Source organism: Bombus vancouverensis, chromosome 5, assembly GCF_051014615.1.
Source record: "Bombus vancouverensis nearcticus chromosome 5, iyBomVanc1_principal, whole genome shotgun sequence".
NCBI classification, from domain to species: Eukaryota; Metazoa; Arthropoda; class Insecta; order Hymenoptera; family Apidae; genus Bombus; species Bombus vancouverensis.
This window is the reverse complement of record NC_134915.1, coordinates 12,593,655-12,616,582: the sequence shown is the minus strand read 5'-3', so window position 1 is coordinate 12,616,582 and position 22,928 is coordinate 12,593,655. Positions and strand designations below refer to the sequence as shown.

At 44.2% G+C, this 22,928-nt stretch overlaps 2 protein-coding genes across 12 annotated transcripts in view; one reads left to right on the top strand and one right to left on the bottom strand.

The window, feature by feature from the left end:
* Positions 1 to 134: 134 nt before the first annotated feature.
* On the top strand, positions 135 to 1,384 carry Naa20A (N-alpha-acetyltransferase 20 A). The gene is made up of 6 exons (XM_033332881.2): positions 135 to 306; positions 420 to 444; positions 579 to 669; positions 744 to 873; positions 949 to 1,085; positions 1,161 to 1,384. Exons 1-6 carry the CDS (start codon positions 254 to 256, stop codon positions 1,244 to 1,246), a joined length of 522 nt encoding a protein of 173 aa, XP_033188772.1. The 5' UTR covers positions 135 to 253; the 3' UTR covers positions 1,247 to 1,384.
* The window catches only part of LOC117156119 (uncharacterized protein CG43867), a 98,457-nt gene continuing 76,909 nt past the window's right edge, over positions 1,381 to 22,928 (bottom strand). For 4 of the 11 annotated variants that reach the window (XM_033332861.2, XM_076618516.1, XM_033332869.2 and 1 more), the window contains 19 exons: positions 17,025 to 17,087; positions 10,534 to 10,701; positions 10,080 to 10,265; positions 9,809 to 10,011; positions 9,132 to 9,363; positions 8,787 to 8,961; positions 8,473 to 8,709; positions 8,098 to 8,389; positions 7,738 to 8,011; positions 7,264 to 7,653; positions 6,972 to 7,190; positions 4,953 to 5,245; positions 4,526 to 4,859; positions 4,213 to 4,452; positions 4,001 to 4,137; positions 3,797 to 3,926; positions 3,514 to 3,723; positions 3,307 to 3,442; positions 1,381 to 3,235 (listed from right to left, as the gene is read on the bottom strand). In XM_033332861.2, coding sequence (XP_033188752.2) covers positions 3,171 to 3,235; positions 3,307 to 3,442; positions 3,514 to 3,723; positions 3,797 to 3,926; positions 4,001 to 4,137; positions 4,213 to 4,452; positions 4,526 to 4,859; positions 4,953 to 5,245; positions 6,972 to 7,190; positions 7,264 to 7,653; positions 7,738 to 8,011; positions 8,098 to 8,389; positions 8,473 to 8,709; positions 8,787 to 8,961; positions 9,132 to 9,363; positions 9,809 to 10,011; positions 10,080 to 10,265; positions 10,534 to 10,701; positions 17,025 to 17,087 — 3,984 coding nt within the window. In that variant the 3' untranslated portion in view covers positions 1,381 to 3,170. Of the gene's footprint in view, positions 3,236 to 3,306; positions 3,443 to 3,513; positions 3,724 to 3,796; positions 3,927 to 4,000; positions 4,138 to 4,212; positions 4,453 to 4,525; positions 4,860 to 4,952; positions 5,246 to 6,971; positions 7,191 to 7,263; positions 7,654 to 7,737; positions 8,012 to 8,097; positions 8,390 to 8,472; positions 8,710 to 8,786; positions 8,962 to 9,131; positions 9,364 to 9,808; positions 10,012 to 10,079; positions 10,266 to 10,533; positions 10,702 to 10,774; positions 11,643 to 11,912; positions 12,131 to 17,024; positions 17,088 to 22,928 lie in introns of those variants that run through there. The other 7 variants (XM_033332866.2, XM_033332864.2, XM_033332865.2 and 4 more) reach the window with 7 other exon arrangements.

Here is a 22,928-nt window from a genome sequence, read left to right as displayed (position 1 = left end):
ATATTATTATTCATTAATTTATTTTTCCTTTGATAAAACGTTTTTTAATGAATCATGCGTACTGAAGTAGAATGAAATTTTGAAATTCCACAAGGTGGTGCAGTGGCGACGTGTGGTGTCAGATGAATAAATTACACTAGTCGCATTTACTTGATCTGGGCCTGAGCAGATCTGAGTTTGGATTCAGTGTCTTCCTGTCATAAATCACATTTATATCACGTTTATTTACTTAATCTTTTATTGTATTTAAAACATGACGACTCTTAGGCCTTTCACATGCAACGATTTATTTAAATTTAACAATGTGTGAGTATCGAAATATGTATTTATCCGTTGTTAATATTGTGTTTAACCTAAATATACAATTTTGAATAAAAACAGTTATTTATTAACATTTTTAATTATTCTATTTTTTATAGAAATTTAGATCCACTTACGGAGACAGTATCCTTTAAATATCTTATACCTTATTACGTTTGTTGTTTAAAATAAACATATTTATTTCCTACACAATTTTGGTATATATTTTTCTTAATTTTAAATTTGTTAAAATTTTACTTGGTAAAATTTTAAACTAGTATGGACTTTCTTTTTATACACACTATCTAGCACATTGGCCAGAGTATTTTCAAGTAGCTGAATCGCCAAGTGGAGAAATTATGGGTTATAGTAAGTTTCTTTCTTGTATCGTATAAGATACTTCTCCTTGATAGTGCATTATAATTAATATTAGAAATTTAAAGTTATGGGAAAGGCAGAAGGGCAAGGAGAGAACTGGCATGGTCATATAACAGCTCTTACAGTTTCACCTAATTATAGGAGATTAGGTTTGGCTGCAATGTTAATAGAATTTTTAGAGAAGGTTTCAGAAAAGTAAGTTTAATATAACATATTTATTTAATATTAACATATATATTCTATGTTTCAATGTATTTTATATTGTTACAGGAAGCAAGCATATTTTGTAGATCTCTTTGTAAGAGTTAGTAATAAGGTGGCAATCAAAATGTATCAACAGTTAGGATATATTGTTTATAGGACTGTTTTAGAATATTATACTGGAAACCCAGATGAAGATGCTTTTGGTATACAAATTACTGTTACTTTTGTAAACAATTGTTTAAATATAAATTGAATATCCTGTTCTTTTCTTCTTTCAGACATGAGAAAAGCACTTTCAAGAGATGTAAAGAAAAAATCAGTAATACCATTAACTCATCCTGTAAGACCTGAAGAAATAGACTGAATCTATGAATATTATGATTATGTATATTGTTAAGGATTTAATCCAAAATATACGATAGATTTATAAGAAGCATACAAATTGTATCGCGTGATAAGGTTTTTAATATATACAGTAAGTAAATAAGTCTCTCAAAGTGTAGATCCGAGCAGTTTATTTCTCTTCCTGTACAATAGTACAATGCTTTTCGCTCACACCGCTCGTGCCCTTATGCGTCGTTTTATGCGAATAAATAATAAATAGAAATGTAAGGTGGTAGGCTCAGAATATTTTGTAGACAGCTAGACGATCGCAAGAAATTTCTACCACGATTGTAGCCTTTATCAGCTGCCCTCTTCTCATTCTACTATATTTAGAAACTTAAGACTAAGGTGATATTTACAGATCAGTGACTCTTTTTTACTGCATCATGATACAAAGGTGCTAAGCACCTAAATAGTAGCATTTCATTGCGTATTATAAAAATTAAAGACAAAATGTCGTTCTTGCATATCTTTGTACTGCTCCCAGTAATCTGAGGTTTCTATCGTTTTTATTTTATATAAATCTTCAATGCGCTAAACAAAGCCGTGCATAGAGTTACTTTGTCTATACTGCTCAGAGAGGCACAGTCACACTCAGCCTATCTCAGGAATTATAAAATTATAGAAGTCTTGTACATATTGCACGAAAGCCCTACTTTTAAACTTTTATTTATTTCTGGATACTAAAGAGAAGGAAGACATTTGCTAGTTATGTAGGACACGTCAAGCGAGTACAAAACTTCTATACGTGACGGGATCATCGTTTAATTAGTACAAAAATGTTGCACGTATGTTACCGCAGGAACGATACTAATTATTAAAGAAAACGCGTTCCCATTACATCTATTTGGTCGTGTCCTTATAAAACGAACTTATTTGCTTAAACATTAAATAAATATAAAATATGAGACTAGCTGTTATCAAAATAACATGATAATGTGTAAGTTGCATTTGTCACTTTCCGTACAAAGAATTTTTTTCTTATGATTGAGCTTAAATTCAACCAGACTTAAAGTTAATACTGTCTGTACTTACTGTCACCAATCAACCATATTTCTCAAATTAGTCATTATAAAATATAAAAGAAGTAATTAGTCAATGCAATAAAAAATCGTGTACAACACTTTTTAAATTAAAACAGATCATTATGTGAATAATGTAGTGATCGAAGGTAAATTTTGAATTTACAATGACAGTAGGTACAGTTATTACGCTTGAAATATCTTTATATTTGAAAAATCTAAATACTTATATCCATGTGTTTTTATTTGCACTGCAAAGCAATTGCAGGCTCCTCGTACGTGTACTGCGATCGATTTGGCAAGAAATAAGAATTTCGTCGACATATTCTCACATTAAAGACAAAGGTATCGCTGCATCACTCACTAGACTTCTAAACATCCATTAACTCCGATTAATTATATACATATGTGATACATCACTTCTGCATCATTATCTTACGCTAAACGTTTTGAATTTGGTATATAAATACGGTAGCAAAAAGTTTCAGCACGATGCCTTAGCTTTTTTTAATGAAATTATTCGATGTAATTTCAGACATACTAATTTATTTTAGGCAGTGTTGCAAATCGTTTTCGATTAATTTCAGTCACCCACGTTTAAATCGCGTTAACGTGGACCACAGAGTTTTGCATGCTGTCAGGTATGTACACAAAAACGTTGTCTGTCAAGCATCATCTCTAATTTACACAAAACGCAACTAAAATCAACTACAGCGCACACGTTGCTGAGCGTCGTCCAGTGTATCGTTTTACGCAAATTCTTACAATACAGCCTGTAGTACCTTCGAATATAAAGTTAGTGCCTTGGCAGGATCAGACTTTCATGAACGAAGTGCCGTATTCCCCTGCTTTTTTTTCCCAATTCGATTGACCAGTCTTTTTTTAAGGTCTTTGGTGGTCTGGCGTCGACTTTAAAATATCTGGTTGCGTTGGAAGACAGCCTGAACCTAGTTCAATTGTTATTCAATCAGTAAAAACAGAGAAAAAATGAAATACAAAAGTATGTATTTTTACAAACCCGTTGTAGGTCTTAGGGTCGATTTGATGGATCTGTGAGACCCATTACGAGTTAACGTGTTCATCTGTGGCGTGCCAGGTAAAGTATGTCCCAAGGCGTTCATGTAATCGGCAATCAACAATGTTATCTCCAGAATCTGGATAGATGCGAATAGATAATATTTAATATTTAGAAATCTTGTTTTAATTAGATTGCTCGATAATATACCTTAGGTTTTGATAGAGCAAATAAAAGTTTTTGTTCAGCTGCTCCTTCGTCAGGGCAAGCGACCAGCATAAAATCATCCAAACATCCTCCAAATGTAACTATGTTCGCATAATTATAACGACACATCACTGCCATCGTTTGTAATTCTAGGAGAGTAACACTATCTTCGGAAACGGCTATCCATACGGTTATCGGCTCAGCTTGCTTCAACTATGAAACAAGACATTTTTAAATAACTTTCTTTTTCATTTTTGTTTACCTATAAATATGTCCCGTTATTAACCTTTGCTTGATAGAGTGTAGCTCCAAAGAAAGGCCACTTCCTGGTACAAGTTAGATATATGCGAACACAGTCTAATACGCTACGACCTTTTAACGCGATCCACTTTTCTTGAAGTTTTTCTTGCAGTTCTCTGCAACAAGAAATCCGTGAATTTAAACATAGCTGATACTTATTTATGTTCTTTGTAATTTACATGGTACTTGCCTTAATTGCTCGGCAGTGATGTTTGTCCGATATCGTATGGGATAAAATTTGTCTAAAGCTTGAAGCACCAAATGATGGGGATTGCATCCTGGGCCGCTGCCTCGAGCTTTATCGTTGTTATATTCACCAAAATCGATCTACAACGTTTCATCGTTACATTAACAGTATTTTCATTAAAAAACTGCACCATTATTTTCAAAGAGTAACTTTACCTGTGCCATTAACGACGCAAGTTCAAATGCAAGTTCTCGATTGACCGGAAATTTGCCTTGTACGACTTGCTGATTTATTTGGTAACACAGAAGAAGCCTTTCTCTGTCGGTTTCCATCTTAGCTGCCTGTCTCCAATAGCATCGCGATTTGTACGTTAATTGTATCACCCTGGTATTCTCGAATTTTCCCGAGCCCTTCTCTCTTAATGCGGTTTCCCATTTGGAGATTATATCACAAAGCTGGAACGAATAAAATTATCGCGTCGGAATATTTTCGTCTACCGTAATTTCCAAACTCTTCCGAGATGCATACTTTTGCCTGAAGATCGATGAAATGTTCAAGATCCTTCTCGATGGGATCGTCACTGAATAACGTGAAACCCGATTGATGAACATCTCGGCAACCGATTTCCTGGTTTAGAGTATTCAGAAATTCTTCTATCGTTGTGCTGCCATCGAAGCTTACAACCTGATACGTCCCATTCAAGAAGTGAACCGGTATCGCATGTGGCAGGGAATGATGGTAGGGATTTTTCATTAATATCGATAGGACCTCCATCCTCGAGGGCTTCACCTCCCTTCCGCCGTTTTGTAATGTCCTTTCCAACGCTCTTTCGCAATAGGCTGCGTATTTGCCGCACTCCGTTCTAACAAAATAACAAATTCATACGTTTAAATTAACATGTTTCGATTGAAATTTTGAAATTTGAACGCTAATAGAACGAATGAAGGCCGCTTACTTAGTATCAGCGTTTCTTTGCAAGTGTAACTTCAGGTACCAGAGTAGCCGATTGTTTCTTGGTAGGAATAGAGAAACAGCGAGCGCGAGCAGCTGCCATCCCTGGATAAGAACGTACTGGGCGGGATTAGTTTTGCAGTCCAAGATCGTTGACGTCGAGTGGCCCTGCATGAGCGGAGGACTGTGAGAAGTGGAGGCCGTCGACTGTGCGTCCGCATTTTCACCGCTGCCATTTGCCGCGGGACTTTGCGTATCGCAGGTGAACAGCGATTGCGTGGCGCAGAGAAGGAGCTGCTGCAATGGTATGCTGGCATACTACTATATCCCTGGATCGAACCAGACCTAATCTACTACTTTATTTTTTTTTTTTTTTTTTCTTTAAATAAATCGCGCTCCACTGTCCTCGTTTATTATTCGTTTGTAGAATCTATTTTAACAGGACAATCGAGGGTACGTGTTTTAAAATCTTTTAGACCTGTGCAGCTCATCGAGTTTCTAATATGCATTTGGAATTGTACGAGGAGTGTCTGGGACAAACGTTCGAATGCCCTCGGATCTGATGGAACACTCTAGATTCGTTACACTTTCGTCATAATATAATGCCTGTTAGTAATGTAAGCAATCGAAATCGGTCTGATTAACGCATAACTCTATGTGTGTTAATCACATAAAACGCATGAACTGTAATAAGTCGAATGAATTAAGAGAAATGTGGATGAGATAAGCGCTTTCGTAATTTTTTAGGCCATGTGAGTCTACCTTACAGCTCGAAACCATTTTTCTCTCGTTCGTTTGTCACGAACGAATCGCTCGAACGCGCTCTTTCCTCTTATTATTCTCCTTGACACTTGATACACTGTACTCAACGATGCATAGCTTCCGAAGCTCTCGATCTAATTACATTCCACGACGTACGTTCGAATCTGTAAGGAGCTTCTAGCTGTTGTTGCTATTCTTTCTTTCTTTTTTTTTTTTTTTTTTCTTTAAATCAATTTTCTTATATAACCGTTTATGACCAGATAATCAAAGACTAATTTTTCTAAGCAGCATTCAAAAAACAGAGAATATTTTGTAATGAGCTATCGAGCAAAAAAACGTACGGAAACAGAAACAAAAAACCAATCTAGTAAAAAGATGTTTTTCTGTGTGTGGTTTTTTATGTACACCAACATACCATTCTGCAAGTGTGTGTGCCGCAGAACGTATTTTGACAAGTCCGGAGATCGTGGTATTTTATTAGCGAATCGGACGATCGATCGTTAATGCATCGATGATGAAGTATGATCGATGAAATAAAGAGTGAGTCTAAGTGATTCTCCCGCGATGAGAGGAATGAACTGTCGAAATATGTTCGGCTCACATGATAGGGCATCAGGGTACAGGTGATCGGGTATCATGTATAAATATCAAAAAGTACACAATAAAAATAAAACAAACTTAACATGACGATGTTCTATGAAAAAAGATAACAAGAATCGAAAAAAAAACGCATGCGATTTTAGAGTAGCCTAGGAATAGCACACGTAAAGCAGCAAATGAAAATGAAATGTGAATGAATGTTAAAACTAAAATCGTTTTCTGTTAAGTACTTTGTCAAGTATTATTAATGTTATTGTTATTACTATCATTACTATTATTAATTATATGTTGCTTTGGCAAATAAACGACAACCAGCTGTATTAATTATTAGTGAGTTACTTTACAAAAGAAAACAAAAAAGAATAAAGAGAGAGACAACTAAACAGTTCACCGCTACTTCAACGGAATTACTTCGTATAATACTTGACTAAGCGTACCCGATGTACCATTTCTTCTGATTATACGGAAGCGATATATCCAATTATACATTCGTTTTTTAACTAGCCTTTTTTGAAGAATACCATAGATCTTAAACCTATTAGCTTGATAGTAGCGTTTCGGCCAATAGGTAAAACGTTTATTATAAATTACGCGACGAACTCGTCGGCTGTAAAAATGGTACAGGGTTCAGAGTGTTTGTTAAACAATAAGCAGGACTTACAACGCGCGCAGTACCCAGCGACACAAGTCTGGCGGCCTTTTTTACCTGTACGCCCAAACGATGTTGAGTATGACGACTTGTCTGCTTTACCAATGCACATATGAATTCAGATTGTAATTCAGGTTGATCTATGCATTGTTGCAATGCGTTTTGCGCTAATACCACATGGTAGTCTATGCCTGCTTGCTCCACTGCCACCGACATGAACAACTGACAAGCCTGTGGCGTAAAATAACATTTCCTCGTATATAAAGTGTCTGATGTACGATATTTTTATATTTTATGTATTAACCTTGAAAAGCTTGATAGCCTCGGTCTGCAAGGCTTCGGATGTCAAGCTGGTCAGTGGGCTAGTGATGTTCTCTTTCGTGTGGAGCAACAGCGGGTGTCTCCAGAGAACACAACTAGGATCTCCGTCGGTTTCCATTAATCTTTGTACTAGCTGCTCGTACTGAGTTCCAGCACTAGGTCCGCCTCCAGATACCACCGTCAGATGGTACAGCCAATTGTCTTTATCTTGTTTATGAGGCATCAGCAAGTATGTAGGGCCTTGATGAGTAGGAAAAATACCGATTGTTCTTTCGTGAGGACCCTCGGCGTCTCTTTCTTCGCTGTCGCTGTCGGACACGTGCTCGACTTCTTCTACTCTAGCGTCTCTCATATTTATTTGTCCAATAGGATTCTGAAAGACAGATGAAACGGAGGCCTTGGTAATATTCACGTGTAGTCATCGAATAATATACACATTGAAAGATCAGTGGCTTACCGTATCGTTAGGGCACTTAAAGTAGAGGAACATTTTTCCGATGAGGACGCACCAGCACTTCTTAGCGTGCCCGTTTTTCACTTTCGTCAGCCATCCCTGTATCGTAGGCTTATTATCTTCCTTACTGAGCAAAAGTTTCGTCGCGTTCCGCCTTTGTACGTTTTGTAAAACCCTTATCCAGTCTTCCATCGTTGCGATACAGTCTGCCGTTAAATAATACGTTTTCTTCCCTGTTGCTATCTCAAACGTCGCAGCACCTTCCGCCCTGTTTATCCTATTAAAAAAGTCACGGATAATCTTAATTTTAATCGTACTTTCTACGAGGAAAATACGAGAAAATATATATCGTTGCACAATTACCTGCACACTTCATCCAATACAATTTGGCCTTGAGGTTTTCTATTGACATCGTTCTGACTTTTCCAATAGGTCAGCACACCGTTCTTCAACACGAACCATCTCTTTCTCCAGGTTTTTAATTTACCACCGAGTTTCGCAAGGTGGCCGGTCTTCTCTAAAGATTCTTGTCGTTTTGGGCTCTCGCCGGAGACTCGCATTAGCAAACTCGGCATACTAGATTCGAAGGATGTGGAGCTTAGAGCATCGGGAGGTATCGCGTAATCTTCCGACAGACCAGATTCCAGAGAGGTGTCTGTAAGCGATGCGGCAATTTCCAAGTTGTTGGATGTACGATCACAGTGTTCGACGATTGCGAATGATAATTGAAATGCTTACCACGTTTCACGCTTTTGCTAGGGGAACCGCTGGAGCTTCTCTTGGCAGGACTAAGGCTGCTGGTGGTTTTAACGCTTTTCGAAGGACTACTTCCACTGCCAAGCGAAGAGTCCGTGTTGTCTGAAGAGCTATTGGTGATTCTCGTGTTGGTTTCCGTTTGATTGGCATGCTCTTCGCCGTCCGAGCTGTCGTCGGAACTGTCGCCAAAGGGCATCGACCTAATTTGACTGGCTCGCCCTAAAAAATCGAAAGAATCATAGACACTCGCCCTTTTAAAATGAATGCTTGTTAAGAAACGAACGACAGCCACTTACCCTTGACCGTTGCATAGACTGGAACTGAAATATCGCAATAGCCTTGGGAGTTGTGCGCAGTCAAGTTGTGTCCTGTTGCTTGGGAATGTTTCGACGAGCTAGTTGTATTTGTCATTGTGGAAGGCGCGGATTCCTCGTTCGTCGGTGGACCGATGCCAAGCCCGCCATCCGCTACCTATGGAATTCGTAAACGGGTTTGTTTCCTGACTGTAACAACTTGGCGAGTATGCTCGTAACGCGTGTTTTCTCATAAATATAAGACTCGTTGATTTTCTACTCTAGAAACTTATGTTAACCGTTCACACGCACAAACGAACCTAATAAGATCAACGCATATATCTGTACCTGGTATATCTTGGCTTCCCAACTAGGAAATCGGTGCAAGGGTGGAGTGGGTGGTCGAGGACCTTGCGCGCTTTGAGCCCAATTCATTCCTTCCCTGCTCGGCGTATAGATCTCCGCGTAATCGTGAATAGCCTCCGAGCTGCCACTGTCTCTGCTCGTCTCCGAGACTCCAGGTATATTCGGTAACATCACCAAGTTTTCCACCGCAGCAGCGAGCTCCTCCGATAGCAAGCTAGAGCGGTAAAAGAACGGCAAGCATAAAACACGGAACTAATTTAGCCGGCAAACGCATTTTAATCGCTTCGATAGATACACGATCAGCGACAGCCCCGTAGCGATGTGCTCGTGCCAATAAGAACGAAGGAAATAAAGATGAAAAGTAAAAGAGAAGCTCTATACTGGAAGGCAACAGAGAACAAAGTATACACGGGGTCGACAGATCCCCGCAGGAAGTCTCAGGACGTTACAGGGTACCACAGTTTCGAGAGTCGGGCGCCGCTATCACGTCGTGAGACCTCCCAAGGAGAATCGAGACATATTTACGCGACGCTACAGGCTAACGAACGACGCGCAAGCAGAAGCGAAAGAAGCGATCATTACGAAAACAAGCGAGATGTATGTAATAATGTACGTAGGCGCGAAGCGTCAGACGACGAAGGTTTCTCGCGAGATTCTACCTTGAATCCATGTTGGTGGTCGTGATCCCTCGTTGTATAGTTCCACAGGCGGACAGGTGTCTTCGGTGCTTTGTACCAGCTTGTGGTTCCGCTACGGCGCTTTGCACGCTTTCCGGTATCGCCTGCGGTGTTCCCTCCAAGCTTTCCGATCGTCTGCGTAACGTGGGGTCAACTTCCAGAGATAAGGATGCCCTTGTAGGTGCCTGAAACGACAGGTCCTTTGGTAAATGAATTTTTAAAATTCTTTCCCGATACCGAAGACTCTACGTACAGGTGGTTTCAGGCCGATATTGGTTATGTGATTTCTCAATAGCTCCAACTGCTGATTGCACTTGTTGTTCTGTTCCCTTAGGTGTTGGTTTTGCTGCTCCAGTTCCCTCAACTTATTGGTCACCCATTCCTTTATTCTCGCGGCTTTCGCCTCGACCTGCCTCGCGTCTTGAAGCCGTAACTGCCTCTGCAAGCGTTTCGTAATCGCTCGTAGATTATCAGTTATCTCGCCCGCTCTTTGATACGGCGCGTTGTTTTATCATGACGCAACCGCGTTAGATTATCGGAATACTGATTCTGCAAAATTGCTGATGAAATTAAATCCGTTTGTCGTATAGAATTCTTAGACGTTCGAAAGCAAGCTGATACTACGAAGAACCTGACGAGGTTCCGATTGAGGGCAGATCGATTCATATATTTTTCTCAGAAGAAACGTTTGGATTTGTTTGCATTACCTGTTCCTCGACCTGTGTTTCTAGCTTCGAGATGCAGGCACAATGTACATCCTCGATCTTGTCATTCTGCGTACCGGAAGTCGACGGCAGCGAATGCGGTGGAGAACCAACACCGGATGTGCTCAAGCAGTATTCACCCTTCACTAGCCGCTCCTCCATCATCCGTACCTGTAATACATCCAATACGTCCTTCCAGTCGTCGCAAATCCGTTTATCCATTACGACATATCGCTTTACTAACTTAATTCTGAACTTTCAACATCGTTGATCTCCGCTTTTGTCTCTTAAAGTACTCTTTAACTCATGGCCCAGAAGACACCCATTCACCGATTCCTCCCCATAAAAACATTGCCTGCGCGTACCCTCTGACCAGCCTACTTTCCAACCGATAACTGGAACTCCGTGAATTTCGTCGGTTCGGAAAGCGTCACGCGAGCATGCCACGTTTCCGGCGCGATCGGAGAAGCATGGCAGTCGGAGACGCGTGGCGTGGGATCGTCGAGTAAACAGCAATGACAAAGCGTGCAGAGCGAGAGAGAATGAGGGTGGACAAGGGGAGGAGAAAAAGGAAGGGACGTTTGGCGTTGCGTGTGGACCTGGTGCACCCCTTTTCTGCCACGATGGTGGCAATGCTCGTTTTACAGCAGCTGTCAAAAATCGATATCACGCTCACGCAGTACGGATACGTAAGCGCTGCACTCCGCGCGTCCACCGCTAAAGCAGGAAAAGGGGAGAGACAGAGAGCGATATTGAGAAAATCAATACGCCAACGGAGAAATCCTCTGGCCGAATGTTTTCCTCCTGGCACCGCGTGTGGTTGCATGTGCTCTGCGAATCATATCGATCACCCTTCGCGTTTTCACGTTCATTGTCGTCTTTTCTCCAGAGTCAAGGATCCCGTGATACTTCGCTTCTCTCTGTCGTTTGATCGCGTTCTGTTCCTTCTCAATAGCTAATTCAGAGATTCAGAGGAAAAAATTTTAGAGTTTGAGTCGAATCGGAATAAGAAGACGCGTTAAGCTTCGTATTTTCGGTTGCGAGATTGATCGAACAAGGCTGCACCGTTCGCGGACGATGAGTAACAAAGCTGGGCCGCAACGCGAATCATCGCTGGCAGAGCAGTATTAATAGCACCGACATTCCACCGAACTGTCGTTCCAGATATTCGATCACTCTTTCACACCGAGTCAGCACACTGGCCCATTTCACTGTAAATCTCATCTGACCACGTGCCGCATCGTTACTCTACACCCCCGATACAATTTATTCGACACGCGATACGACGATCGTACGTTCGATTCTTGTTTTTCCAGCAACTTTTTCCAAGAAATCGTATCCTACCGGACGTTTAAAAAATACGATATTGGATGATTCCTTACCCAGGTTACGAGTGGCCATGATAGCCGATCGCGAGCTAATCAGAATCGACCAATGACCCCTTTAAACCCTTCGTTCCTCTCCTCGAGGGCTCTTGCTCGATTCTCGAGGACACTCCCACAAACAGCGAACCAGGACACGAGTTTTCCCTTGCCTCGTAACCGCAACTCGAACGAGTCTCGGGGGATAAACTACGGGGATAAGAGTGCGCACGATGCCGATGATCGAACTGAACTGAACGAAACTAATGCACGTAAACTGTTCGGCCTTTCCTGCGGCCGATGAGTCACGTTGGCTCGCAGCCAATGGCAGAATTCGTAGAGGTCCTCGTGTGCACACACGCCACCCCTCAGGCAAGTACGTCGGCCTGACAGTAGACGATAGACGGCAGCTCCTTCCTTAGGCTCTCTGCCGATTCGCAGCCTCTAACACCACCCAGATCGGAGGGAAACCGAAGAATACGCGACGGACCGATCGCCAACACGTTCCACGCTGACTCTACGTCTTGAGATTTATCGATCTGCTCCACGCTTGTATCTCGCAGGCCTGCGCCCGTCGTCACCACGCGACACGTTCTGCGATGAACGATCGTCCACGGGGTGTCTCATAGCGACACTGATCGCTGTATGGGAGGGACGAGCCTTCCGGTTGTCGACTTCTGAACGCAGAAGTTGATTCGTCGTCGAGGATCGTAGGATTCACGGTTGCTGGCTTTCAATTATATCTAGCGGGTGGTACAGCAGTTCTAGGGTTTCCCACTTTTAAAGGAGATTGTATTTAGAAATTAGCTATCTCCAAGGAATCAAATGGTCTGTGAAACTCTTTGTCTTTTTCAATGCTACTCGGTTCATTGGATTTCAATAGGGAAACAGAGGAAGGCAGACTTGGCAGCCGAGTCGGAGCTGTTTAATTCAGAGACAACGACCGGCTACGGCGAGTTTATCATTCGATCGAACGACTTCTGCGGACGTTTGAACTCTATCCGAAGATTTATCGATTCGTGTTGCGTCTCCGGAGGCACAACCCTGAAAGCGAAATACTGCGAAACTAGAAATAGCTGCTGGCTGGAATAATCTAATCCCATCCGCTGATCTACAGAAACGTCACGTCTGTTGCCATTTGCATTGTCTTTACGCTTTCCTTTTTTTCCCCCTTGATAGAGGATCGCAATAACGTTTCATGGAAATCAGATCGATCCATTCAGGATACTACATGGCTGATCCGATCCCACGTCTAATAACCTAAATCCACGGTATTACAAGCTTCTTGAACAAAATCGTTCGTATGCGTTCGGAAGCTCACAGAGACCTTTCAATGGCAAAGGGCCACTTTGTTTTCGTTGGCGAAGGGGACGCACGAATCGTAGCGGGTTCCATGGGACGAGCTGAGAGGCTGGCCCCCTTATCTTTTCATGGTGGTTCGACGCACGTGCGCGTACACGCGACAAAGCGGTATCACCTCTCACGGACGCATCGTCGAATCGTGCTGGCTTCCCGCCAAAAGCAGCCCGTTAACGTGCATGTACATGCAGAAACATTCATTCAACTGCGATCGTCGAGGGGAACGAGCCGCGGAAAAAAAGGGAACAGACGACCACGACTGCGGCTGGCTAAATGGATCAACGACCGACGAACGCGTGAGAAACGCGTCGTCGACCGAGAAGGGCTCGACATTGTCCGCTATTCCGCGTATATCGCGCGACCTCCGCGTTAACGAGGAATTGCAAGAGACTGAGAAGATTGGAATTTTGAGGCTCGAGTGGAGCTAGACGCGAGTTCATCCAGAAAAAGTATAGTCCACGGTCGACGGTGAGTTTGAAAAGAACGTTTTTCAAAGAAGTAGCGAAAGAAATATTTGGAAGATACGCGATGAACCTCGTTTGTCGTTTCTTTCTAAGTATATCGCAGATTTGCACGCGTAATATGTAAAGATATGCAAAGTATAGCGTCATTTACGATGTTTCATAGATAAAACAATCTTTTGCTCGAGTTTTATTTTTTCGATTATTTTAATCAAATTACGAACTTGCATAAATATATATCCGCGGTTTATTTATCAGTTACCAAGAATGTTTGCAGATATTATAATCGTATTCCACTCGTGATAAGTAAGCACAAGGCACAGTTACAAACACTGTCCTCTAAATTTACCTGACAATTTGTCGTTATTTATATTTTGCCACGAACGAAACCGTGAACTGTATAATTTTATCTTACTTGCAATACCTTATTCCAAAGAACTCAAGTTCGAATATCACATCGCCAAGACCAAAGATAGCAATGCGCAACGAAATCAAGCGTTGCATCCCTATGACTCAAGCCCAGCGAGAGAGGTACCGAAACCCTAGAGATTAAGCGACCTGGATCGCACGACGAAGTAAGCTGCGATCCTACGGTGACTTTAAGAACCCTGTTCTCAAAGGGCAGTTTCGGAGAATCGACGTTCGAAACAGGGGCTTGATCCTAGAGAAACAGCAACATCGAAACAAGTCCGGCGCCACGGCTGCTTTGAAATATTTAAAGGGGAACTGTACACGGGGAGTAAGAAAGCAACGACTGCGCGTAAGTAGCTTTATTTTGTTTGCTTGCGCGGCAGCTCACGGGAAACGTGGATTACTCATGAATTGGCTGCACGCCAATTCTATACGCGACACGTCCCGTCAAAGCGGGTCGTTAAGTCGACCCGCGTCCGCTAAGACGCTCTTCGTCTCTCGTTTCTTCCCTCGCGACGCTTCGTGTCCACGCACTCGTAGATCTGCTTGGATTCAATCTTGATCGAACACACTGATAAACCTGCATCTATACTGAGCACTAAGACACTCTTCTAGACATTGTCCTTACAACGGCCACGATCGAGAACATTTCTTCAACACTACGATGATGAATATAATATAAATCGCTGTTCACCTAAAACGCTACGATGACCCCCCTTTCTTGATGGAAACAGAGTTCGTTAAGAATTCTCCGTGACCCATAAGATGGTTAAACGATGGTATCGACATCGAAAGGAGCAAGTCGAACTACAAACCACGCACGATCTTCTCGAACCGAGCAAGACTAAAGAATCAAGAAGAACAACTGCGAGGAATGGCTTCGTCAACCATGACCTCGAAGTTATGAAACTCGATCAAACGTCAAAATCAATAGCTATAAGGAAAAAATGGACGAGATGTTTGAATTTAAAAGACAGTGTGTGTGGTGACTGGTGTCAAAGGGTTTTTACCTTTCATCGGTGTCACCTGCCGGTCTCCATAATTTTCAAGAACGCGCTGGTTCGTCGACGCCGCTGTCCCGGCCGATTCTCCCCGTCACGATCGAGGGGTGCACCAAGGATCGAGGGCAAGAACGATCGCGGAAGATGTACCGCCGGCACCGGCACCGGATGCACGTGGTTCACGAACGCCCGACTTTTTGGCCGAATTTCGAGGTCATAACAAAACGACGGTCTTGCCGGCCGGTCGTACGGCCATATTGTCGCTCTTCTCTCTCTTTCTCTCTCTTTGCTCTTCTTGCCTCTCGCGCTCTCCTCGTTCGTCCATCAGCGGTTCCAGCTGGTCGTCTTTCTCCCGTTCTCGTGGTCCCCGTCTTTCTCGCTAGCCGAACGCAAAAATCAATGCGACGTAACATGCGCCCTGACACCCGGATCCTCCGGGTGTACCGACCGAACTTTTACTCCCGAATTCTCTTTACTTCCAGGGTAAAGTAAACTTTTCGGTTCCACATCGTTGCTTTGCAAATTATACGATTCCCTTTTTTGCTGGATCCTCGAAGAATCCACGAAGACAGAATTTAGAGATTAATTCAAAGGCTGTTGTCTATGTTCCGTAAATAACGTTCCGAATCGATTTACGTCTTCTTTCTTTGGTATCAAAAGGGAATTAATGTCGATTAGAGAAAACGGAGCAAACGAATCGGTGAGCTGGTATTCCAAAGGATCGATTTATCGAAACGTCGTATGCGAAGTCGTAAAGTTCCGAATTGCGATTGCCCACGGTTGGTACAAAGTCAGAACCGGATGGTTTACGAAAATTTGAGTATCCGTCGGTAAAGGCCAGGCAACCGGGTTGCAAGGTCGGGGGAAAAAATCGATGCGAAACTCGGTAGAGACGATAGTCGGTGGGTTTCCAGGTGCACCCTCGAATCTATCTAGTCGGTAACGCAGTATCGATATTTTCACGTGGAACTCCGCCGTTTGATCGCTCGCGTTGCGAAGCGTGATAAAACTAAGTAACAGTTTAACCGGTTTTACGATATTTAAATATTCACTTAACAAGTGCTTTGTCGATGAGAGGAGACTATTCGATGTTCCTATCTACGCTGGTAGATGGAAGATCAGACACTTGGAACATCCGTCCATTAAGATACGACTCCATTCGGCGTATGTTCGGCTTCACAACTTATGCACGAACTTCTAATTAACCTGGTTCACTGAATTTAATGTTTCACGGCCCGATTAAAAGTCAGGATCTCCGGCAGAAACTCAGGGACAAGGTTCTGAAAAGGTCAAAGGGCGTGCATAGCTGCAATGCAACGCTCTCTCATGCCACTCTATCGATTACACAAAATTATCTATAAATCTTATTGTATAATTTCTCCATTTCGTTGAACGATCGAAAGAAAAAGCGGCGCTCCAATTTCAGCCTGTAAAATATGATTTTTAGATAAGCTAATAAGGCTATACCGGAGAGAAAATTATAACGGAACACTCGGTATATAAAATACTGGCCTGATGGAGGCGAGTCATTAAAGCGGACGGTAGGACTTGCTAGGAACGTCGTTACCACTCGCTAAATTAATTATTTATCCTTGGTGTCTTCGGGCCAGTTGGTCGAGCATTAACCAACGACACTGGCGTTCCGTTAATAGCAGAGCTGCAGCGCAATCATTTACACCGAATCGATTGGACGTTCGTGAGCTACGATGCCGTGAGACGAAACCGATTTACCAGCAGCGTTTCGATTTCTCTCAACGGCCTGAATCGATGTTTACGACCTGAAGGAAACGTTAACGAGCCGAGAATCGAAAGGATGATCGGTGTTCTTGAGCGAAAAGCGCAGAGGAGGAGAAATCTCTTCGAGATGACGAAACGATCGCGACTGGAAAATTTATTCTCACCTTGTCCTCCGCCTCGTCGGCTCGGCCCTCCGCTTCCAACACCCGCTGCTCGAGCTCCGAGAGCTGCAATAGAGAAAAGAAAATCAGTCGGTATTTCTAGATTCTACACCGTAACGAAACGGCGCTACTTTAGTATTTGAGAAATTAAGTTTACTAATAATTCATCGTTGCAAAATATATTTTTAAATAATTCTTTTCCACAGGAAATTTATTTAGACAGCAGAGAAAACGACGATCCAACACGTTCAGAGCCATCCTACGAAGCGAGTCGTCGGGACACCGATAAAGCTACTCTGGAGCGCGTATTGTCCGCAAACAATGAACGCTTCGTGTCCATCGAGGTGAATGTTGGGTTTCGAGGAGCATGGACGCGTCTACCATGTCGAGGAAAAAATGAAATATTCATAATCTGGCGTCAGCAGGCACGAGGAATCGAGAAGCAGTTCGCTGGTAAGCCGAAAGGAAAGAGGGGCCGCGATATCTCGCGTCATCTAATTTTCCTTCCAGCGGGAAAACTTCCATCAAACTTGGTTAAGTCCATAGCTCGACGCGTGGATGCCTGTCTGACGAGAGTTTAATGGATACCACGGACTCAAGCGGTGCCACAAAACTTGCTTGATCCGTCAAAGATTGATACGCGCCGCTCCTCCACCGACACGGACATATTTCTACATTTTCGCCCCGAGAATTGATTTTCCCCGCGAAAGATTTTTCAGCCCGATGCGAGATCTCAAAATTTTGGAATTTTTTCATCCAAATACCAATACTTGAATTTGAACGTTTACATCTAAATTGAAACAGTAAATACTATATTCTACTATATTCTGTGTCACTGTAAGGGATCACGATTGTTCGCCAGTATTTTTACTGTCGTACATCGACTCGTCTTCAGAGGAAGCTGGACTCCGCTGTCCCAGAAGACTCATGAACGACGAAAAAACGTCGCGTCCGTCCGGCGCGCGAGCGGCGACTATTTACGAAAATAATGGGTAATTCATTCGATACGCAGTCGTGATTTAAGTCTTCTTGGAATTAGCAGGGTGGCCCATTAAACCGGGCGGAGAATCAGACTCGCTCGTTGACTCTCTCTACCGTGGAACCGGCTAAAAAGTATTCCGTGGTTGACCCCTCGGGACAGTATGAATTGCTCTTAAAGCCGCGCCTCGACCCGTATATTAACCTCCGTTTTAATTAATCACCGAGTGCCCGAGCACAGCGACGCCTGCGTTGTTTGGCCGCGCGTGCACCGGGCAAAACCTTCCGTATTCGCGCGTGTTATATCGTCGAAAATTCCCCGGCTCGCTCGGCCACAATCGCCTCTTTTCCCCGCAGCACAATTTATTCCGCGGCAAAACTGTTTATACAATAAGGGCCTCGGCGCCGATCAAATAACCGGAGCGTTTATCGCGTCGTTCCTCCTCTCGCTGTTAACGAGAGAACGATTCATCGTTGCTGGTAATTGACACGGTGAAACGTGCGAAACCATCTGCTGCGAGGGCTGCCGCGGCGTTGCAACGCTGCGCATGCTTTAGCATCGCTGATGTATACGGCCACGGAGCGTACGAGTGTTAACGACTAGTCGATGTATCATGGTTGATTGGTAAATAATAGAACGCAGATGCATTTATAGCGGCGTCGGAACGCAAGTCGTAGATTCGACGGGACGAGCCGGCAGCGAATAGCGACAAAAGACAGGGGAGAGCAAATGGGAGTCCTCCAATTATTCCGAGCAACTTTGCCGCCGATAAGCAACAGCACTCGCGACCCAATCACCGTGATGAAAGGCAGCAGAGCGCTCGACGAAGCGGTTGGCGACGCAAACAACCGCAAACACGGGGGTGGCGGAGCAGATAGCGAGGGCAAAGGGCGTCGAACGAGCGCACGAGACGTTCGATCCAGGGCTGGTCTACGTGCTGGAAAGGGGCCGCGTGCGTGAGAATTCAGCCCTTCCTCGCGAAGACGGCTCGCTGGAAAGAAGCTGAACAGGCAGCCTACAGGAGGATCTCATCAGGAGGGTGCAGTTAGTAGCATCTGGCGTTGAGAGGGAGCGAAAAAAAAAGGGGGAAAGTCAAGAGGGAGGAAGTACGAAAGGAGGGAAGAGGAGAAGAAGATGAGAAGAAAAGTACGAGAGCAGGAAAGGAAGTACGGTATCGAGGCGAAGGTACGCAGAAACGTTCCTCGCAACGGGGTAGGCGCGGATTTCCTCTGGCGTTAAAGTCGCGGCTAGACTCGAGAAGAAAGAACGTCTGCGATGGAGGGTAAGGGCTGTACATTAGCCGCAAACGGGATACCAGCAGAATCTCTCAAACTGTCGTCAACGCTTAAGCTCTCCTTTTCTCCCGTTTCCTCTTCCCTTTCTCCCTTAGCTCGTTGTGCCCGCGATTCGGCAACGAACACGGCAATAAGGGCTTATGAAAATCGTGGCTCCTCGTCGTCGGGACTGCGCGTGTTCCGCTGATGTTTCGTCTTCTCCTAAGAAGAGAGAGAAAGAGGGAGAAACCCTTCCTTTCCTTCGTGAATATAGCCGACACCATGAATAGCAAACCGTTGAACGAAACTCGCTGTCAGGGCGGGCGTTCTCGTGAATCTTTTAGCGAACGACGAGGTGACTAGCGAAAGATCAAACGGTCTGTTAGATGGCAGGGCCGCTACCGATGTTCCTGGCAAAGCTAACAGATTTCTCTCGAACCTCGTGTTAAAGGAGAACGTTCCAGATTCTCGTGGATTTTGTTCGACTCGACCGACAACGGGAAGTTTTTCAAGTTTCGACGGAGGAACAGCTCCATGAAGTAAAGGAGCGACGCCTCGCTGACGACGGTGCGAGGGTATGAGAAAGCAAGGTATATAACTCGCAATGCAAGAGTCGATCGTTATCGAGCCGTTACACGGCCACGAGAGGATGCATTCGTTATGGGAGCTCGTGCGTACTTCAGCTTTCGTTGAAAGCGAACAGGTGACGCGAACACAGGCAGCAGGAAAAGGGGTCGGGGAATTAAAGCGGGAAAAAAAGAAGTTGACCCCGCGGTTAAATGAAAACGTCTGTGCGGTGGTATTCGACGTCGAGTGTGCCGTGGTATGGCTGGAATTCAAATCGAATCGATCTCGGGCAGTGGCTACGTCGGGTGAAGAGACAGAGAGGCGAACACTCCACGAACTGAACGTTCCTTATGAACCGCGATTTAACAAATCTATTCCGCTTTGTTCCCCTTTAACCTCGTTACACTTCGATAAATGGGTCCTGCGATATTTTCTAGGCTTCTCTAAAGTTTCGAAAACCTGCGATAGATCTTCGCGATAGATCGACCTCCTAGCAGCGTCTGACATTTACGAATTACGGCTGGCTGTGCCCGGCGAGCTACCGATTCGTCACGAAACAAAAACATTTATCCCCGCCTGAAAAGGAGCGATTTCTAATCAGCGAATTCAACGACAAAAGGTTAATCGCGCCTGTGAAGTTCACGATTCACATCCCCGGCCACGTGTGTGAGCCACGTTCCATCCCCAGGGAGGGCACGCCGAGGATAATTACGAGACAGGTCGACGATGATTACGCTCGTTCACTCCACGAAGAGGCGACGCAAAAACCGCAGCGCGTCGAACGAACACGAGCGACCAGGAAAGCCACGCAACAGAGAAAAGTGGGCCAAACAGGGAGAAGAAGGCCAGCGGATTCGTTAGGGTTTAAGCAGTCGAAAAGGGGTTGGTTGGAGTAAGAAAGGGCGAGTGAGCAGAAGAACGCGAGAGCAGTCGGCCGAAACGATAACTCTCACCCCGCGGCGTTTTCTCAGAAGGGTGGAAAACGGTCGGAGAAGGGCACGAGGTTGGGATTGGTTCGTTAATGTTATCGGTGGGTCGCGTGATGCGAGACATAAAGCATCGTGCGCCTTCTTGAGTTTCGTTTCTCTTTGTGCCCCGACGAATTTATGGCGGGCCGATGGTGTCGCGTGAACGAAAAAGAACGCCGGTCGAAGGGAACCACGCTACACTCTCGCCACCGTGTTCGATTAATACCATTTCCCTTGGAAAAATCGTCACGCGACTCCACTCCCTCCGTCTTGCGAATGATACGTTTCTCGATAACGATACGCACCACGAATCGCGTTTCTTTCGACGTTTGACGAAGAATAGAAACCGATTCCTTTCGCGTTTGATCGGGCAAGTTTTTCTACGATATACGATATACGAATGGGACGTCGTTGTAACCCAGCGTAGAATTTTTCTATCGCCTCCGAGTTTTCTTTTCAAGCGTCAAAGTTTAAGCGTTACGCTTTATCTTTGTGCTACTCCGTATTGCTCTTTACATCTCGCGCTGTAAATTATATTCAACGGATCTCCTTAACGTTTCCCCTTCGGTTAAAGTCGCGAACACTGCGGAGCGGTAGGGCAGGGTTCGCGAGATAGGCAAACTCCAAGAACGCGTGCATTTTTTATGAACCGGTCCGGGCCGAGGTAGCGTGCAGGTCTTTACGGAAGCACATTAGCACTTCATGGGCTTCGCCGACCACCCTCGGAAAGAGCTTTCCTTGGGCCGAAATCCCACCGCCTACGGATCGCTCTCTCGTGCCTTGTATATTAATTATTTCGAGCGGAAAAGGGTACAACACGGTCGACGCTCCCTCGAGAGCGGAACGGCAAGAAAATTACATGGCCGTAGCCGACGACACATCGCACCGTTGACCTAGATTCGTCACGTTCACCGCGTTATCAGTTTCCATATCGATTCTATTAATTAATAACGTCGATTCGTGTACGCGACTGGATAGATTATTATTCACGAGGATCGACGAGCCCGCATTAATAAACCGACGAGCAACCGGTTATCGAGCATCGCCGCGTGATTTATTCTTTTACGAGGTAGATTGGGTTAGAGATAATTGGAAAGGAGGATGAGACGTAAGAAGACGCTTCTAGCACGAGAGACAGACGAGTGTTAATATTGCAGGGTGGTTGGAACGGTCTTCTATATCACGAACCAGCGTCGCGGGTCTATCGAATCTCTGCATTTCGTTGGATCTGCTCTTTGAAACGTCATTAACGAAGATGTAAAGCGCTTTGTCTTTGTTAGGGGGCTTTCACAACAATCGTAAGAATAATCAACTACCGGTTCATCATCCTTAAACGTATGCTTCTCGAAAGACGTTGCGCCCAATTTACGCGATGCAATTTGTGCCGGATATTTCAGTTAGACTGACAGGTAGACGAGGTTCAAAGAAAAGCCGGGATTAGGGAAACAGGAGAGAAACTAGTTGCACGATGTTTCCCGGCTGGTGACCGAAAGAAGGAAATTGTCACTTTCGGCTATTTTGCTGCGCGCTGACTTGCCACCGGATGGACTTTTAAAGTTAAATCTAATTCAACTTCCAATTTCAACTTCCACAATTTTCCTTCAACAAGCAGGCAAGTTCTCGCGGTGTCAACGAACTGTACGCGAAGCAGCAGAAAATTACTTTAATCCTCCTCCTGGCTCGTTCTCCTTCAACTTTCCTCGGATACATCGATCTTCCGTGAAACGTTCCATCGACACGCGCATAGCAATGTCGTAAAATTTTTCGTGAAAAGGCTTGGAGAGAATGCCACGCTCACACCTACCGAGTTCTTTGTTTCATCAGTCTTTTATCGAAGTTTCTAAAAAAGAAGTGTCTTTGAGAGGGATACTACCTGTTGTACCCTGTTCCACCTGCGGCAAAATTTCTTTTCGCTCACTATTGCCATTATTACGGTCATCATCGTCGAAATTATCGCAGTGAAACCTACTTACGGTTCACCCTCGGTCCTGACCACCTCCAGCCTCTTTGTATTAATTGTTTGTTTAAGAAGCGACAACCTGTAAGCGCCCTAGGGGCCGGATTAATTCGCTTCCACCGCTTCTTCCAAACTTTTTCCTCTTTTACCGTTTTCTGGAAC

What these genes read in the sequence shown, in the direction of transcription:
- Naa20A (XM_033332881.2), top strand. Translation starts at nt 254, where the DNA reads ATGACGACTCTTAGGCCTTTCACATGCAACGATTTATTTAAATTTAAC. An exon ending in TGGAGAAATTATGGGTTATA is followed by an intron (nt 670 to 743) that starts GTAAGTTTCTTT and finishes AGAAATTTAAAG; the next exon opens with TTATGGGAAAGGCAGAAGGG. An exon ending in CCCAGATGAAGATGCTTTTG is followed by an intron (nt 1,086 to 1,160) that starts GTATACAAATTA and finishes TTCTTCTTTCAG; the next exon opens with ACATGAGAAAAGCACTTTCA.